Source organism: Mixophyes fleayi, chromosome 9 (assembly GCF_038048845.1).
Source record: "Mixophyes fleayi isolate aMixFle1 chromosome 9, aMixFle1.hap1, whole genome shotgun sequence".
Classification (NCBI taxonomy): Eukaryota; Metazoa; Chordata; class Amphibia; order Anura; family Limnodynastidae; genus Mixophyes; species Mixophyes fleayi.
In genome coordinates this window covers 44,699,023-44,718,532 of record NC_134410.1, presented here as the reverse complement: position 1 = coordinate 44,718,532, position 19,510 = coordinate 44,699,023, and the positions used below count along the sequence as shown (strand labels likewise).

General features: G+C 37.2%; 1 protein-coding gene across 6 annotated transcripts in view; it reads right to left on the bottom strand.

Moving 5' to 3' along the window:
• The window catches only part of MTMR1 (myotubularin related protein 1), a 50,474-nt gene extending 33,492 nt beyond the window's left edge, over positions 1-16,982 (bottom strand). The window contains exons 1-4 of one of the 6 annotated variants that reach the window (XM_075184249.1): positions 16,663-16,982; positions 9,904-10,009; positions 8,396-8,419; positions 3,718-3,771 (exon numbers count right to left, since the gene is read on the bottom strand). In XM_075184249.1, coding sequence (XP_075040350.1) covers positions 3,718-3,771; positions 8,396-8,419; positions 9,904-10,009; positions 16,663-16,814 — 336 coding nt within the window. In that variant the 5' untranslated portion in view covers positions 16,815-16,982. The remainder of the gene's footprint in view (positions 1-3,717; positions 3,772-8,395; positions 8,420-9,903; positions 10,010-16,662) is intronic. The other 5 variants (XM_075184250.1, XM_075184254.1, XM_075184252.1 and 2 more) reach the window with 5 other exon arrangements.
• Between the last annotated feature and the right edge of the window lie 2,528 nt (positions 16,983-19,510).

Here is a 19,510-nt window from a genome sequence, read left to right as displayed (position 1 = left end):
TTGCCTATAGCAACCAATCCGATTCTAGTTATCATTTGTTTAGTACATTCTACAAAATGACAGCTAGAATCTGATTGGTTGCCTGTAGCAACATCTCCACTTTTTCAAATCCGCAGTTTAGTAAATATACCCCCATGATTCTTCCCATACTATCACAAACCCATAGGTATTTACCATAAAATTTACATTGACTATCTCTCTCCGGTAAAGGGACACTTCAGATGCAATATACACGGTTTGGTAGTTAGAGGGCCAAAGATCTACAGTATATACTTTAGATCAACCTGCACAATGGTATACCACCCCCAACACATAGGTACAGCCATACATGTGCGAGCAAATTCTTAGGGAAGAATTAAATTGCCCGCGATCTTCCTAGGAATATCGTGGTCTCGCTTTTTTACCCGCATTACGGTAAAAAGTACTGCTGACTGTTGTTCGAGTCTCTACATGTCCTGATCACCATGCTGCAATCAACACACATTGGGCCTGAGTCATTAAGGAAACCAAGGCAAAATAATTAGTAAATTTTCTCCTGGACAAACCATATTACAATGCAAGGGGTGCAAATTAGTTTATCGTTTTGTACATAAGTTAAATACTGGCTGTTTTTCATGTAGCACACAAATACTTGATAGCTTTATTCTTACACTGAAATTTAAAGTTGATCTAGGACATACCCTACCCCAACTATAAATCTGTCCCCACATTTTATATTTCCCTGCAAGGCAACATGGTTTTGCCAAGGTGCAAAGTTACTCATTTTCTTTGCTTTACTTTCCTTAATGAATCGGGCCTACTGTGTAATCACTAACTAACTGATAGTGTTGTCTATAGTCTGAACCAGATTTATGAGTGAATATAGCCAGAGATAATAATGTGTGACACACAGTGATAACAAAATCAATAAACCAGAGACAAATGTTAACTTGATTTTTATTGTTCTAACACTGATAACAGATACTTTTCTATAGGTACAAATTTTTTATATATTATCCCCCACTGATATTTAAGATATCCACCTGATATTGAAATATGAAAAGTGAACCACTCTATACCTCCTTACCGGCACCTCCACATCCTTGTCAGTCATGGCTCCCAGCGTCCTACATACGTAGGCGGAGCCGAGAGCTGTGACAGTCAGCGGATGAAGAGTCAGCTGAGCCTAGCAGCAATTATCATAGCTTGAGGGTAAAGAGGGTCTATTATGGCTGAAAAATGCAGTCATCAAATCTTGCTGTTTCAAGCACAGCAAAAAGTGTACACAAAACTAAGCAATCCTAATTGTGTTATAAATAATTCACAATCTATAGATCAGCCCATTTAAATTAATATCTTTGGGAGGATGGCCTTATCGGCTGATGCAAGAGTAGCAGAAACTGTAAGGAATATTCATGATACAAAATGACATTGTCATCAGGATAATGTATAAGTACTAATCTTTTCACAAGTTTAATTAATGAAATATAAAAAAGTACATACAATGGATAACAAAAATAACCTTCTAAAAGTTGTTTTTATGTTTTACAATATGAAGATCTGTCATCTCAAACATGATATTAACCTATTAGTAACTGTAACAGGAAACAATAAATGCTAGGCACATATTGTATGTGTGTGTAGATTATATATATTTACACACACACTGTTTTTAACTCAGGGGCTTGTGTTTGCTAACTCTTTGCCTGCTGTTTGTCATATATTCAGCAATGTTCTGACCACATCACCTCCCAGGCTATTGCATTGTGGGTGGTTTATCTCGCTATTCAAATTAGCAAAGGAGCTCTGGGAGAAGATAAGTATATATGGTGAACTTACAACTAGATAAAGTCCTATAAAGAATATTTTTATACATTCATTCAATTACTAACTGTGATACAAACGTGTCTGTGTGCTTTTCCATTGCGGCATGGCTTTTGGAAGCGGCTTGTTCCATTACAGTGTGTTCAAAGCATGCCAGGGCTCTTGAAATAGTGTTCTATATACCCACTAAGGGTTAATACAATCTGTTTAACCAGCATTGTGCTGTGTTTTTTTCCATTAACTTCTATGACCTATTCATTACAATGGAGTTGTGCTCTAAATATAGTAACTTAATTGAAATGAATTGTCTATAGAAATAAATGGGGCATATACATCAATGGAAATGTACAGCACTGTTAAGTGTCAATCAATCACATCGCGCATAGCATGGGAAACAGCTTGTGATTGGCTGAGTAGCTAAAGGGAACCCCGGTCAATTGAGTTTACCCATATTCTGCTGGGGGTTCTGGGAAAAGAAGTTTGCTTAGTTTGCTAAGGGTTATTTTATTTTTACTTCCAATGGATTAAAAGCAGAAGATTTTTCCATGGGTTACTCTTTGAATTAAAAAGACGACAATCTGGCTCGGCTTTCCATTTTACCAATTAAGAACAATTCCCTTTGGATTAAATACAGCATATCATTGGATTAAAAGAAGCAATAATTACTATTGGATTATGGTGGTGTAATAGTAAAAGTGGTGAACAATGTTACTGGGGAGTGTTTTATTTAATGTGTGTATGGCTAATTTTTATATTATATTTGTATAATAGACATTGGTCTTAGGGACCATATACTGGTCAGAGATGCCAATCCAGGGGAGACTTTTGCTCTATGACCCCTGTGCCCACAGCCCCAGGGTGCCAGGAAGAGCCCCAATGTTTTTCCATAGTCTGTTAAGATGAGGTGTCACACGTTTTGTGTCGGCACCATGTCTGCCCTTCAATGTGGACTCCCCAGTTATAGAGTGACCAGCCCAGCCTGTCTTTCCTGCCAGGGGGACACCACACTTCCGGTGCCCACTTTAGTGGGAGCAGGCCCAGGCTAAAAAATGCCAGCGCTGGTTATGGATTTGGTGGGTATAAAGGGCGGCTGCTATAAAATAAGAGAATGCATAGTATTTATGTGTGTTTTCATATGTGTAAATGCAAGGACAATGTGCATCCAGCCTTTATATTCACACAAGACAAGTCTAAAACACAGAAGAAATAAAAAAAATAAAAACAATATGAAAAACAAATTGTGAAAACGTTAAAATTGTCAACTTAGGGATGGGAACTAAAGAAAACGTTTCTTTTTTTAATAGCAGATAAAAATAATTATGGGCCATGTAAGAATTGCAAAATGAGAAAAGTAAGGAACGAACAATTAAAAAACTAAAAAAAGAAAATACATGAACATAGGATAGATTGATAAAGCTAAAATGTTAAAAACTTCAAACTTCACATGAAATCTATAGAGAAAGATATCTTTTAATAGTAATAGGAGGACACATCTTACCTCCTCCAAAAATAAAATACACTTATAGTAAAATTAAAATAGTTCAAAATTATTAAATGAACTGGCAAATCCGTAAAGACAAATGTACCAGAATGAAACCATTTTGCTTATTACTCTTCTGAAACATTTTGAATTTAAAAATTATTAATAAACTTATTTTGCAATGTCCTGCGATGTTACACGGCCAGAAACCAGTGTTGTGAAGAACATTCTGTTTGGTTACTTCCATATCTATCATTATGTTTGTAAAATGCTGTGCTAACTGGATTAGCTGACACTGTGCATTCCTGGAAGGTAGTCTAACATACAGTGCATAGGATAGATACATAGACAGGTAAAAAGATGGGTTATACTAACACAATCTAACTCCTACAGGCATGCACTACATGGATATAAAATAAAGGGGTAGAACTTGCCACCTGCTCGGCCTCCGTTTCTGAATGATAGCCATTGGGCTCGTCCTGAATCTCCTGTGTATGCACAAGGCAGCAATGGATAGAACAGAGGCAACAAGAGAGAAATAATCATGCAGACAACAACAGGTAAAGAGGACAGGTCATACAGACTTTATAAAGAGACAGTGTAGACCTCAAGTGGAAAGAGAGACATTGTTTTCTTTCTGTTCAAGGCCTTGCATGCACTTGGCAGAGCAAAAGGAAAAGCACCGGGTAAGTTTGGTCACCATTGATACTGTTCTTAGAATTATGGGAAATAGTCTCCAGTCAGTTAGTAAAGAGCAATATAACAGGAGAAAAAAAAATAATTATATTATAATATATATATCTATCCATTTGGTACAGAAATAGTCCCTCAAGTAAAAGATGTATTTACTGGTAGGCACTATGGACATTTATCAACAGACTAGGGGATACTACTCCTAACACCGTAAGCAACATATAAGAAACTAACAATCTTCTGTCACAGTAGCAATGCCTATGCTTCTGAAGTGTCCATACAACACAATGCACCCTCTTCACACTGACAAAACAGGCATTACAGCAACATATAACAGAGATGTACTTTTTGCAAGAAAAGATTGTGTGTGAGTGTGTGGTAAGGGTGGCTTTATAGAGGTGGACGGTATAAAGCGAGTACTTAATATTTATAGTAAATGTAGGAGCACATGCAGGGCAGGATTACATAATGAATACAAATTATCTCTCTCTCTCATATATATATATATATATTTTTTTTTTAAAAAAATGTTTACTTATTTACTTGTGAAAAAACAGAATAGTCAGTATTCACATACCTGGGGATAAATGTATGAACCTCCGGATTCTTCAACTCCGGCGAGTTCAGCGTCTTCAGCGCTTAAATTTAAAGCGGCGCTGCCTTGTAAAGGGAAGTCTCCCTTTACAAGGCAGCGCTGCTTTAAATTTAAGCGCCGAAGACGCTGAACTCGCCGGAGTTGAAGAATCCGGAGGTTCATACATTTACCTCCTGAAGTGTAAATCTCACAAGTTGCAACACACGTGGCAATAATATGAACAGGGTGATGGGCCCTCCAACAAAGCTGGCAATGCATTTCTGAAATTTACTTTTCTCTCCCAGAGAGCTACAGGGTCATAAAAATACTTAGAAAACAGCTCATATGGTAACAAAACTTAAGCAGTTTGTTTAATGTAGCTGCAATGTTTGTACCGGGTTCTGTACAAATGCATGCATTTAAAAATATGTCTTTAGTGTTCTGTTTAGGTAAAGAAATAATATTTAAATGAGTTGTAGAAAAGCTAAACATCACAGTGCAGGCACCGAACAGAAAGTACGTGTCTTTTTATAAGACAAACAATTAAGGGTCAAATGAAAAAAGCCAGACACAAAACCTACATGCAATGACTAAACCAGAGGACAATAGGTAACCATGCAGATTGCACCGGAGGTGGGTGACCATATCTGGAATACAGCCCCTCTTATTGTAATATCCACTGCCAGATGCCAAAATAACATAATGCATTTGTTCCCAATGATTTACTCAAAATACATATTTACCTGGAAGCATTCCCATCATTATCAACGAAGCAGTATGCAAAACATATTCAAAATCATTACAGGATTATATATATATATATATATATATATATATATATATATATATATATATATATATATATATATATATATATATATACACATATATATATATACACATATATATATATATATATATACACATACATATATACACATACATATATATATATATATATATATATATATATATATATATATATATATATATATATATATATATATATATACACACATACATATATATACACATATATATATATATATATATATATATATATATATATATATATATATATATATATATATATATATATACATACACATATACACACAAAATACCTCATAGTATCAAATCAGATTAGTTCCTGTATTATTATAATTGACAACTATTATTTAGACGATTCATTTGAGATCAGCCGGAAGACGTTTCGGAAAAACACAAATCTTCAACAAAAAAGTTCTAAAAAGTTCCAGAATATTCTTTTAACAAATAACCTTGTTCTGCAATATGTCAAAATGTCACGTGCACTTACCACAGTGAGGACTGCCATTTGCGGTTTACCAATACTCATCTTTTTCCAAGAGGATATTTATGAATGTGGATAAAATCACATGAAAGTGTGGCAGGAAACAAAATATATAACAAAAAGGCAACACAAAAAAACAAGCAAACAATAGGTGATGGGCACCAGCAAGGACCTCCTTCACAACTACTGATTAAGACTCATGAAAACCAATCAATTCCATTGTAGAGACTTCCTTTTTTTCCCCTGCATTATCAGCCTTCACTGTGTATAAGTAATGGCTGTGGTGGGAATTAGCATACCCTGCTAGTGGGACAGAAGGTGGTGTATTCTGCTTTTATTTACATAATGTAAAACAATTACACTAAAAAACAAAAACCTGACAATATCATTCAGAATAAAATGTTTTATATTCTAACCTGACCACTCTATATTTACAGTCTAAAAACATTGATGAACCATCTGTAAGCTACGTTTAGGTGATATTGTATAGAAGTCCTATCATACTGGTGACTCTCCAGAGTCCCCACCATGCCCGACAACTTCTATGGACTCTTGTAAGAGATCATTTAAAAAAATAAATAAATAAATATTTGCCCCCTTCCCCTAAGCACATAGATGTAACATCTGTGTGTCCTGTACAAGGAGAGCACACTGCTGTGTAGGATATTAACAAAGGAAGCTAACACCTATGACCGCTAGGCTGATTACATACAGAACAACATTACAGACAGATGAGTAAAACTGACAGACTAATTTGGCATACAATAAAAAAAAAAAGCACAAGAGGAAGTTAAACTGAGCACCAGACAGCTCCGTGCAAAACTGTGAAGATTAGGAGATGCTGTGCTACAGAAGACTGACACTAAACAAGCAACAGTGTAGAATTATTGATGGTCTTCCAGTGATGCAGAGCAGGCTGCCTCCAGTAACAGATACATCAGGTTGTCAAGCACTCTTACACATCAGTAACAAACAGGGACATTTAACCTTACTTAAAATCCTTTAAACAGAAAGTGGTCTGCAGATACACAAATACAAAACAGGAGACTAAGTGGGTGACAGTGGAAGAATTCACTAAGCTACTCAAATTTCACAGCAGTTCATTAAATACAGAACAATACTAGGAAAAGGAAAGTTTATAGTTCAAGTGACAAATAACGTTCAGCTGCAGTAAAGCATGGCCTAGCATCATAGCTGCAGGTAGCACATGATGCACTGTATATAGGCTTTGTAAAGCAATAATATCATAAACATGTTCAAATACATTTATATGTTATTTATTATTATTTATATTATCATACTGGAAATAAACATTGTATCATGACAATATTATGAATTTGTAGATGGTTATTTAACTTTAAAATCTACCCATACCACTTTGAGAAATGACTATTTACAATCTAAATGGACTGTTTTATCTCCAAAACTGCTATACAGTTAATTTGTTCATAATCTGAAAACCTGTCTCACAGATCATCCTGGTCTTGGAGAACTGTCACCAATGGAGCCACAGTCTCCGTATTTCCTAAACTATATTTATGGCTGCCCTGTACCCAGAGGGATTCTAACAAATAGCTTGCCTTCGTATGTCCAGGGCCAGCTATACATCATTGCAGGTCTAGAAGACCTACCAGACAGCTCTGCAGAGTGTGAACAATTGCATAGTTCTCTAGTGGCGCTCACAGAGAGGAAACAGATCCTTCCCTTTGTAAATAATAGCTTCACAGAGTGGTATCAGCACATTTAAAGTTAAATAACTTACACTCATCTACAAGCACATAAGATGATAATCATGATAACAGGTATATATAGGGCCAAAGTTACACCTATTTTCCCCACTTACTGTCCTTTCTCGTAAGTTACACCCATGTCTCCAATTTGTATATTTTTATAACCTCTTTATGCACCATAATTAGTAGACAAGTATACAACACAATACAGCAGAATATAGCAGCAATATCCTACACAATTCATTCCCTCCGTTAAATCATGATATCCGCAATTACATTTACATTTGTTTGATCATTTTAAGCTGATGAAAGAACACAATGAGAAATTATATTATTAATTTTATACAAATACATTTTAGATCACTCTACAGAGAACAGCAAAAAAGAAAACAACTGTCCATCAAATGCCATGGAATGAAATCCACCCTGACAGCCAATGTACAGCTAACAGTGAACACACAACCTCTCAAACTACAAAACAGCCAAATAAAGCACAATTAAAGTAAGCAAAAACAGGCTAGAAAAACCTGCAATTTATGCTCACGTCACAAAGAGAACACACACTGGAGGATGAGGATCAAAATCTCTAAAAGGGACATACACAAATCTGGAATTATTTGAACTTGTCCCAATTCAAAAGATTTAACAGAATTTGCTTAATAAATGTGCCGGCACACACGGTCACACTATTTGCTACAGCTGGAGATTTTGATGCTCGATATACCAGATAAAGATTTTCAACACACGGCACAGTGGACAAAAAGGCAAGAGGCCGGACTTGCTGGACACCGAACATATCTTACCCTTATATTGGGCCTCTTGAAGACCTGTTAAAATGCATAACAATGTCAAAGATAAAACATTTACACCCTGGCTCCCATTGTATATAAAACAATGTCAAACTTGTGTAACTGTATCCTTTTGTTTATAAATCTAAAACTTAAAAAGTACCTGTCCTGTAGATTTAAGGATATTACAAGTCACTGACCCTTTATCCAGGTCATGGAACTTTACAATGACTCCCACTTATCTTTAAAATCTAAACACAAATAAATGCATTACCCATTACAATACTAAAATTTTATTTTTTAAAATACAAAAGGTAAATAAAAATGTGACAAATAATAGGAAATGTTGTGAGGTTAAATAGAAGATTGTGGGAAATCTATGTGCTGTTCAGTGTAAGGGAGTTTGGTCAAAATAAAAAAGTCCCTTTTGATTTTTCCTAATTTTGCCTGTAACTCTATAGCATGTTTGTTGTAACAAAGTCTGCTGTTCTAAGTGCATTGAGGAGCATTGTAACAATGAAGGAGTTATTTTGTTCTTGATTACAGTGGCACTGTGACACCTTGGTCAGCATTGCTGCTGCTGAAGAATTATTTTCTGTAAAGCACTGTAATATGGTCCCGCTATACAAATAAATAATAATACTAATAATTAATTAGTATATAATAATAATTAATAAATAATAATTTACTGCTTCTGAGTCAGTTGAACAGATGTATAATGAAGGGGGTAACATGCAGATTATGTTTATATAATTGTGAGTTCCGTCATCGCAACTCACAGATGTTGTACGGACACTGGAGAGATGTTATTGTCCAAAATGTAGTATAACAGTGATAAATCACGGCCCTCTTCTCACTCGTCATCATGAATAACTCTCAGTTGAGTAACTCTGTGAAGTTTGTTGCTCATACTCATAACATTTCTCAGCCTCTTCTTAATCTGTAGCTGGAAGCACTGTACTGCATAACACCAGCTGCTAGCCACATAACTAATGAAAATACTGTACATATTAAAACATAGGTTTTTCAACTTACTACTAAACACTTTATTATTTCACCAGAGAGCATTTTATTTTTACTTTTATATTATAATTTAAGAAAAAAAGAAAACGCAAAAAAACATTCAACTGCGGTTTCCAAGCATCTATTGTGCTTCACTCCTGGGGGTAAATTTATCAGGCTGCAGGTTTGAAAAAAAAAGTGGAGATGTTTCCTATAGCAACAAATCAGATTCTAGCTGTCATTTTGTAAAATGTACTAAATAAATGATACCTAGAATCTGATTGGTTGCTATAGACAACATCTCCACTTTTTCAAACCCACAGCTTGATAAATTTACCCCCCAGATCTCACTAGAGGAGTGGCGACAGAACAATCTAAATAGATAAGGTTTTTAAGGGGTGTATTTCTTTTTCTAACTCAATTTATTTTTACGACCGAACAACCATGACATTTTCCCAGGTTGACCTAACAACTGTTGCACAAAGACTTCTTTCCACGCATTCCACCATATTATCACTTACCCTGTAATCTCGGGAAACATTTTCCGGGCCCACAGAACTAGAAATCTGGCTGGATATTGTGGCTGCAATCAGCTGCTTGCACCATTCCACATGTAAGCCGGTAGGGCTGAAAGAGAGAGACCAAAACACATTGGTAATTCACATCCATCTACAACATCTCAGAAAATCAGACTCAGTTGATTAAAACAGGTATCATTATTCACCAATTAAAACAAAATGTGAAGCAACAAAAAATAATGATACATAGTTTATAGTTTCCAACGCCGTTATATCAAATAATGGTCTGTAGTTATAATAGATGTTGTGCAATTGCAGCCTAAGGGGCCTATTTATCAATGCTATTTTTCATAAAAAGTACATATTTAAGGTGTGTTTAAATTTATTATTAGGGCATAATGAAAATATCTGCTGCGGTCCTAGTCTCTTCGAACGCAAAAACAGTCCCCATAACTTTCTATGGACAGCACGGTGGCCTAGCGGTTAGCTCTTCTGTCTCACAGCACTGGGGTCACGAGTTCGATTCCCGACCATGGCCTTATCTGTGTGGAGTTTGTATGTTCTCCCTGTGTTTGCATGGGTTTCCTCCGGGTGCTCCGGTTTCCTCCCACACTAGAAAAACATACTAGTAGGTTAATTGGTTGCTAACAAAAATTGACCCTAGTCTGTGTCTGTCTGTCTGTGTTTGTGTGTGAGTGTGTGTCTATATTAGGGAATCTAGACTGTAAGCTCCAATGGGGCAGGGACTGAAGTGAATGAGTTCTCTGTACAGCGCTGAGGAATCAGTGGCGCTATATAAATAAATGATGATAATGATTGCTATTTTGTACCATTTAACAAGTTTAACTTGTACCCGATAGCTAATGCAATCTGCAGCTGGCTTTACCCATTAGAGTCTATGGGGAGAGCATTGAGGAAAAGGGATTTTTCGGATCCCTCACCACAACTTACATGCTCTCCCCTCTGGTCACTATCGCAAAGTGCCCACTTTGTGACACTGACTATAGAAATAGATTGAACATAGCTAAAATGTGTGTTTCATTCCTTATCACTGTGATAAGGAATGAAAAGGATTGTGGCAAAAAAAGTGATAGATATAAATATGCCCCAAAAAGAGAAGCTAAAATGATCAGGTATCAAGGTAGAAATTTTTTAGGTTGGCACCATTTGCTATCTTGCAAAGCTGAAGTGCATTTTTGTTATCGATTTAGGAATTATGGGCACAAAAAACTCTATGGGGCATATTCAATTGTTGGTGAAAACGCCAAAAATGTTGTGGTGCGCGCACGGTTACTGTTATTACGGTAATAGTGCGCGTAAATACTGTTATTACTGTAGTTTTCTTGCTGGATTTCAGCTCGCTGCTCCCTGAGCCGCGAGCTGAAATCCAGCTTACTATTACCGTAATAACGGTAGTAGTTTTAATGCCGCGGGATATTCAAACAATTGAATATGCCCCTATAAGTCCTATTTAGGACAGCTGGTAATGTCCCACTAGCTCCACCAAGCAGAGAGAATATAGGCATAACTGTCTGTAGGATTCAATCCCTGAAACTGTGCTGAGAAAGAAATATGTATATAAATGCCAAATTCAATACACAACATGCTGTATTTGGGATATATGTGACATATGTAAAGACTGGCCCAAGGCAAAATAAGTGCTGTAAATGCAATGCTTGATCTGCGCTCCGTTATGAAAAAATGGAATGTGGGTGGATGCAGCCTCAAAGGAATGGGAGGGGAATCCCTGTCTCTCCCTAATAAGAAGATACTAAAATAAAGTATGTGTTGCTGGTAACAAAGCCGTGTAAGATTGATTAACAGGGGGGGGGGGGCAACTTTGCAACATAAGTTGAACTGGGAGGACTATTGTGTGATATAACATTATATATATATATATACACACACACACACACATACATACATACATACATACATACTTCTTGCTACACTGACACCCTTAGATCATTCATACATGACCAACTTCTTGCTTCAAACCAACCCAAACTTTCTGTTGACAACATGACAATAAATCCTACCACACAACCTCGCTGCCCAGGTGTGATCCTGGACTCAAAACTATCCATTGTTCCCACATATCCAATCTATAGTTACATCCTGTTACATACATCTAAAAAGTAATCCCAAAATGGAGGCAGATTTCACACAAGAAACTGCAAAATCTAATTCTTGCACTGATCATCTCTCATATTGACTCTTGCAATACAATCCTTACTGGTCTTTACCAAATCAAACTCTCACCCTACAATCTATTTTGCATGCAGCAGTTAGATTGATTTTCCTTGCAAACAGTTCTTCCACTGCCGAGTCGCTCTGTCAGTCTCTATATTGGTTGCCTGTTTATTACCGAATTAAATATAAAATACTGCTACTAACATACAAGGCCATCAACAAAACTTCAACAACATACATCTCCTCACTTGCCTCAAAATATCTCCCTACATGACTCCTGCGTTCTGCACAAGATCTGCATCTCTCATCTGCACTTATTAACTGCTCCCATTACAGGACTGTTTTTTTTTTTTACTTGTGGAATGCCCACCCATGCACATTAAGACCTTCTTCAACTCTTCACACTTACAAGCATTCTCTGAAACCCACCTTTTCAGGCTAGCTTATAAAATTCCTTAACCACCCTCTTAGCCTCCCTAGAGTTCCCTATTTTCACCCCTTACGCAGTTAACACAAGACAACAACTCTCTGACTGGACGAAATATAGCGTCAGTAAGCACTTTTACCTTAACAGTCTGGCTGGACCATTATGTAAAATTTGTTAGTTAACCTCATGTACTAAACTCCCATTGTCCAACAGATTATAAACTTGTGAGCAGGGCCCTCTTAACTCTCTGTCTTTCTGTATTATACAGTATTGTTTTATTACTGTGTGTGTTCCCAATTGTAAAGCGCTACGGAATATGCTGGCGCTATATAAATAAATGATGATGATAATTAACTGCCCACAACATGTCAACCAACTTTCTAATGGAATCATAAATCCCTTCAGTAATCTTCCATTTACTGACAAACTTGTTTGGTTTTTTTTTAAGGCATGCTCTCTTTTTATCAGTAGACATCATATGTATAATAACATAAATTCCATGACCTTTCAACTAATCCCTGCTCCTTATTTCAACTATATGGTACATAATAACATTTTCCTTTTGTTGATGTAAGAAATACTTGCCAAATTTCCTTAGTTTGCATGCCCAGATTTAATAAGCTAATGGAAAACTATAGCTGTTCAGCAAACATTTCAAGGAATATACTTTACACTTTAAATCTTAAAAGTGTGTTTGGCCAGCATACCATCTTTTGTTGCTTAAACAAACAGAACAACGGTTGAAATACCAAAAAGTTTTCCTTGTCAAGGGGCAGTCAGAGAAGCCTTTTGGGATATGGGGAAAGAACTACTTCATGTTGTAAAGTGGGCAATGTTTTGAATGTAAGGACGTAGAGGAAGAAATTATATTGTTAGAATTATAGGTATTCAAATAGCTTTATGAGATAATGGGAATTACTGAGAAAACAAGCAAGAAAAAAACACAACAAAAAAAAACATGTATTCTACACTGCCAAATAATAAATCAGATACAGAGATGGTGATAAAACATAGGTATCAAGTTCTATGTATGCAGAAAACATTCTAATTGAGAGCCACAATATTGCGTTTGTCACATGTATGACAATGCTTATTCCATACCATCACCACATAAATGTCATTTTCCTCTCACACAAATCACTGTAATGGAACAAACATCAAGGTCTCATGACTTGCCCTGAAGTCTTAAATAAAGTATATCCTTTAAAGAAAAATGGAAATATACATATATATGTCAAGAGTGGAGTAAGTCCCTAGCACACCTATCAAGTATATATACATATATGCTTATAAATACAGAAGTGATGCCAACATTATATTATTAGCATCCCTTCTCAGTGGCTCAGTGGGTAGCACTTCTGCCTCACAGCACTGGGGTCATGAGTTTTTAGTCTGTGTGGAGTTTGTATGTTTTCTTCATGTTTATGTGGGTGTCTTCCAGGTGCTCTGGTTTCCAAAAACGTACTAGGAGGTTAATTAGCTGCTAACAAAATTAACCCTAGTCTGTGTGTTAGGGAATTTAGACTGTAGGCTTCAATATGGCAGGGACTGCTGTGAATGACAAATATTCTCTGTACAGCAATATATATATATATATATATATATATATATATATATATATATATATATATATATATATATATATATATATATATATATATATATATACACACACACACACAAATACACACACACTCAATCTGCAGTCTTGTCTATTTACATTGTCACAGAACTCCTTATGAACCTTTAATATCCTTACCATTTAGAGGAGGGTATATATTACCCCATATATTAGTTCACTCACAGATGACTAGCAAATTCTGATAAGAGAATAGAAAGTAGCCTTCAAAACCGTGACAGCGATAGTATCACAGAATGTTACAATGATTGTGACAGGCGTCAAAAAGCAAAACAAAACTCAAAATTAATCAGAAATCAGGCAGAAAACATTAAGGAGACAGATAAGATGAGCTGGGATTGCAGTGGGCATCATGTGGCTCCTCAGCTGCTGTGAACTATAAGTTCGTCCATGCCATAAACTCTACTTTAATTACTATATTCGATAAAGAACAGTTAAACAAATAGAGATGTTAAGTGCACTGTGTAATCCGTTATATTTATACTACTGCTTCTTGCTTACGTTCTCATTTAGCAACAAAGATATAAAAAGGTATGTTTTGTATTTATAAACAGATATGCCCCAGAGTTCAGTAAACAGATTCCCAAATACACATAGCTCCAAGAAGCTTTATGACACTCTACCAAGCATGTGATATGATGGAATTACCCAGCTGATTTGTTTCTTAAACTATAATCAACCTATATATCTAAATAAACATTCACAGCTTTTAACAATCATAGTGGCAAGCTCTAGTCTGCAAAGATAACCTTATACTAGATCTTATACAAATTATTTTATTCTAATAACCTGTTGAAGTTCTCAGAAAAGTGTGTTTATTGGACCTATTAAAACATTTCTTATTAAACAGCACATTTTGGGGACATCACCATACTTTTCTGGGTTCCCTGTGCAGAGTGGCACCATCACTCACAATAAGTAGCTGGCTGGGCAGTAAATATTCAATCATTCCTGACTTCATGCTCCCCTCTAGTGACTACATTCTTGTACATGTCAACTGTGGGCGCATTTTCTTGCACAGGCTATTGGATGTCAGAAGCAAGTTCACCCCCTAGAAGAGTAACTCAATATGACTCTGGTTAGCTGAAGGAAGAGTTACCACCAACATTATTGTAGATGCCCACTGGCAAGCTTGAAACTGAGCAGGAGTGGACGCTATTCTATACCCCCAGTAAAATTAAATATATATTGGGTGCCACAGTGATTAGAATTGCTGTCTCACCATGGGTTCTATTTCAGAGCTACCTGTATGGAGTGCATATATTTGCGCAGATTTCCTCTGGGTTCTCTGGTTTTTATCATTTCACGTCCAAAAACTATACGCTTAGGTTAACTGCCCTCAACCAAAATTTACCCCAATGTATGTGTGTTTGATTGGTAAAGATTTTAGACTAATCTGTAATGTAAGGACTCATAGAAACGAGCACTGCATAATTATTGGTGCTACACAAATAAACCTAAGATTATAAATATCTAGAGCAGCGTTTTAATAAATATAAACAAAACTATGACAGTCCCCTTTAGGTAAACAATTTAGCATATATTAAGTTACAACACAATAGATCATGAGTTTACTTCCACACAAACAAAATAAATATATCGCACTATGACAATTTCTGTCAAGAAGCACAACTTTCATAATAACACAAGTATTACAACAAGGCTGAAGTTAGCTTCTTATTCGGCCAGCTTCTTATCCATGCTCCAGCTTCTTATTCAGAAAAGTTTATTTTTAAAGGATTAAATCAAGTTGGATCACTGATTTCACATCAGATTAACACTAAAGGGTGTCTCTTATACAAACTGCAATAGTATTTAGCCTGACCCAACAAGGTTTTGGGCATGAAATCAGGGGACAAAGTCACCATATTTTATTATTTTGAATAAGTAGCTGAGTTTTGAAAGGGTTAAATCTGATGTAAAATTGGTGATCCAACTTGATTTCATCCTTTAAAAATAAGCTTTTCTGAATAAGGAGCTGGAGCATGAATAAGAAGCTAACTTCAGCCTGGTAGTATTACATTCAATTTAGATATACTATTAACTCCCAAACAGTGACACTTTATAAATATTTTATATCTTCAGCAGGTGTGTGTAACCTGTGGATCTGAAGCTGTTGTAGAACTACAGGTCCCAACATGCTCTGTAGTTCCATAACTTCTAGAGAAGTGACAGGTTGACACTTCTGATCTACACTATCCCTGGCTGGAACTTGTTGTTCCCCAACAGTGGAGAGATGGATATGTTGCCTACCTCTGATCTACATTATAAAAGAATAAATCCTAAGAAATAAAACCAGAACTATACTGCATACATAATGCTTTACATGCTATTACATAAATGAGACCATACAGTCTTAGTGTTATATTCCCTTTATTACAAGCACACATAGGCTGTAGCTTGTCTCTACTTAATATCAGACACATAGCTAGTGTATTATGTCTGGTCAACAGAGCTTACACTCTACCTTTATGCGGACCCTCCCCCAGGATGACACATGTACCTGTCCAGGGTCTCCACGCTGGGCTGGCGGGAGCTGGGCAGTGAGGGGGGCGCGGATGGTCGGGGTGGTTTCCTAGCAGCAGATGCTCCAGTGGTGCCGCTGCCGCCTCCTCCCCCTCCAGCTGCCGTCTCCAGTCCCGGCAGCTTGTCCATGGGCTCTTCCCTTCCTTCTCCTCCTCCCCGGATGGTCGGGATGCAGCTGAGCCGCTTATCGCACAGGAAGGGCCGGATTGGAGGCCTCTGTCCTCCCGGCTTCCTGCTGGGGTTGGTGGGGGAAGATAACTGTGACGTCCCCTCTGTCACCCTGCACCGACCAGCATGCACCGCGGCACACACTGACACTACCCACAATGCAGCGCGGCCTGCAGTCTGGCAGCTGCGGGCTGGTATCGGGGAGACATTTAGGGAAGTGGTTTCTAATTGAAAAAAAAAAGCAAAAGTCGGAAACGAGCGCACAAGAGACATCACTGGGATTGGAGCGCTGTCTTGGCATAGCAGATTCTGGGACTGTAGTGTACTGGGTTGTTGGGACTTGTAGTTCTACAGCAGTGTTAGAACCACTGGTTATTATCTTTGATGTATGAAACACGACATATTACTCAGCGCTGCACATTGAGGGCATCATGATACAAAACAAATAACATACAGTGATATGATACAGAAGGTAAAGATGGGTCCGTCCAAACAAGCTTACAATGTAAGAAGTGTGGGGTACACTTGATGCATAAGGTAGCAGAATAACAATAGTAGCTGATGGGGTGGTTGCTCAGATGTATGTAAAGGAAAGTTTATGTTTTGTGGATGGGGATAAAGTGGAATAAAACATGTTATTGTTTAAGCAAAGTGGGTTTAAAGTACCACGGCTACATTGATAAGTAGAATATACACATACTTGCCAACTCTCCCGGAAAGTCCGGGAGACTCCTGAAATCCGGGACAGTCTCCCGGGCGAGCTGGCATTTCTCCCGCATCCCGATCTCACCGAGAATCGCGTCATTTGAATTTAGGAATTTAGGAATATTTTAGATACATTTGGTTAAAATTGAGGGCTAGGGGGGCGGCGTTTGCCTTTCTTTACCCAGGCTCTAGAATTCTAAGTTACGGCTCTGTGGCCAACAAATGCAGAATTATCAGATAATTTAGTAATCTTTGCTCAAATTGGTAGAAGTTTGGAGCATGTGTTGCCCAATCCTGACATATTGAAATCTGATCAATCCAATTTGTCAGGGTGGGTAATCATGTCAGCCATTGACCTCCATTGGTGTGTGTGACATTGCCATCTGGAAGCAGAGGAGATAACACAGAAGGCAGGTGCATAGGTGATCCAATTGTTCAGCATAGTACCTGACTTGACACATCTGTCCAAATTGGGCCAACATGCAGATGGACAAATTGCTAAAAGAGCCAAGCTAAAAAACCTGATTTGCTCTGCGACCAGCGTTAATGAGACCTGGATAACATGGTTATATGTCCCTGTATGGCGCTACGGATACCTAGTGGCACCCTATAAATAAAAATTAATAATAATATTCGGAATTTCATATTGTTCATGGATCAAATCACTATTGCTTATTTTTAATTTGACCATTATACAGATACATACAGACACTCTAAATATTCCTGGCCAGCCTCGACAACCAGCCAGGTGTTGTGAAACTACAAGCCCCAGCATGCTTTGCCAGTAGATAACTAGCTGATAGCTGGCAGACCATGCTGGGACTTGTAGTTTCACAACACCTGGAGAGCCAAAGGTTGGCCAAACGTGTTCTAAATTATATAAAATATAAAGAAAACTGGAAGTGGACAGTCCTGAAGTTTAAAATATTAATCAGTCACTATAAACAAAGTGGATTCCTAGTTTATAATACTCTAATGCCAATGCTATGTTTCAATAATTTGAGACTAAACTTCAGCTATGTGATAGTTCAATGTTAACAGAGGCATAAACCTCCATGGTCACATCTTTAAAACAGACAATCCCTGATAACAAGGGACAGCTAGCACCCGTGCTGAAGTAGAAAACCTCCACATATTGTTAATGTCTGATTTTGTTAGTAAGCTGTTGTGTTTTGACCCAACTGACCAATCACTGTTCCATTTCGGGCTCCAAAGCAGTTGTTATACTGTATGATTAAAAAACAATTTTACTGGATGTCAGAACACCAGGTCAAACATTGGACTCACATTGCTTGTGTGTGGAGTCATCCTTTGCCCTGAAAATCTAGATTTCCATGCCAAACATTGTGATCTGGTTGTTTAGTCTAACACCTGAACAATCAAATGAGTATAATTTTTATCATCCATCTAAGAAGAAATTGCTCACTAATCTGGTTGAGCAGTGGTCATGGATGCAGACAAAAGGTCCTGTAATATTAGATGATATTATTAAACCTTTCTTATAAAAAATACTGACTTGAAAATAATATTACCATTTTAATTAAACAAATTAGTTATTTCAAAAGTTAACATAAACAAAATGGTCATGGCTATTCACTATGAAGGTATCTTTTTTACAGTTACAAATGCAGGCATAGTTCTAGAGGAAGTGAAGCCAAGGGGTGAAAAGTATATTTGATGTCTACTGCCCCCCAAAAAGACACAACTATCTGTACTGGCAACATCCAAGGACTTGGTGATGATTAGTAATTTCATCTTACTTTCACCACAGCGTGGTCCACACCACACCATGACTTGGGCATCATGAAGAGCCTCCCCAGACCAGTCCCCAACCCAACACTCTAAAGTGATCATCACCCATCACCCACTAACAACACTGTGGGGGTCAGGCGCTAGCTAAGTGCATCCATGGTGCCTTGCATCATGAATAAATTAACAACCTAACCCCTAGC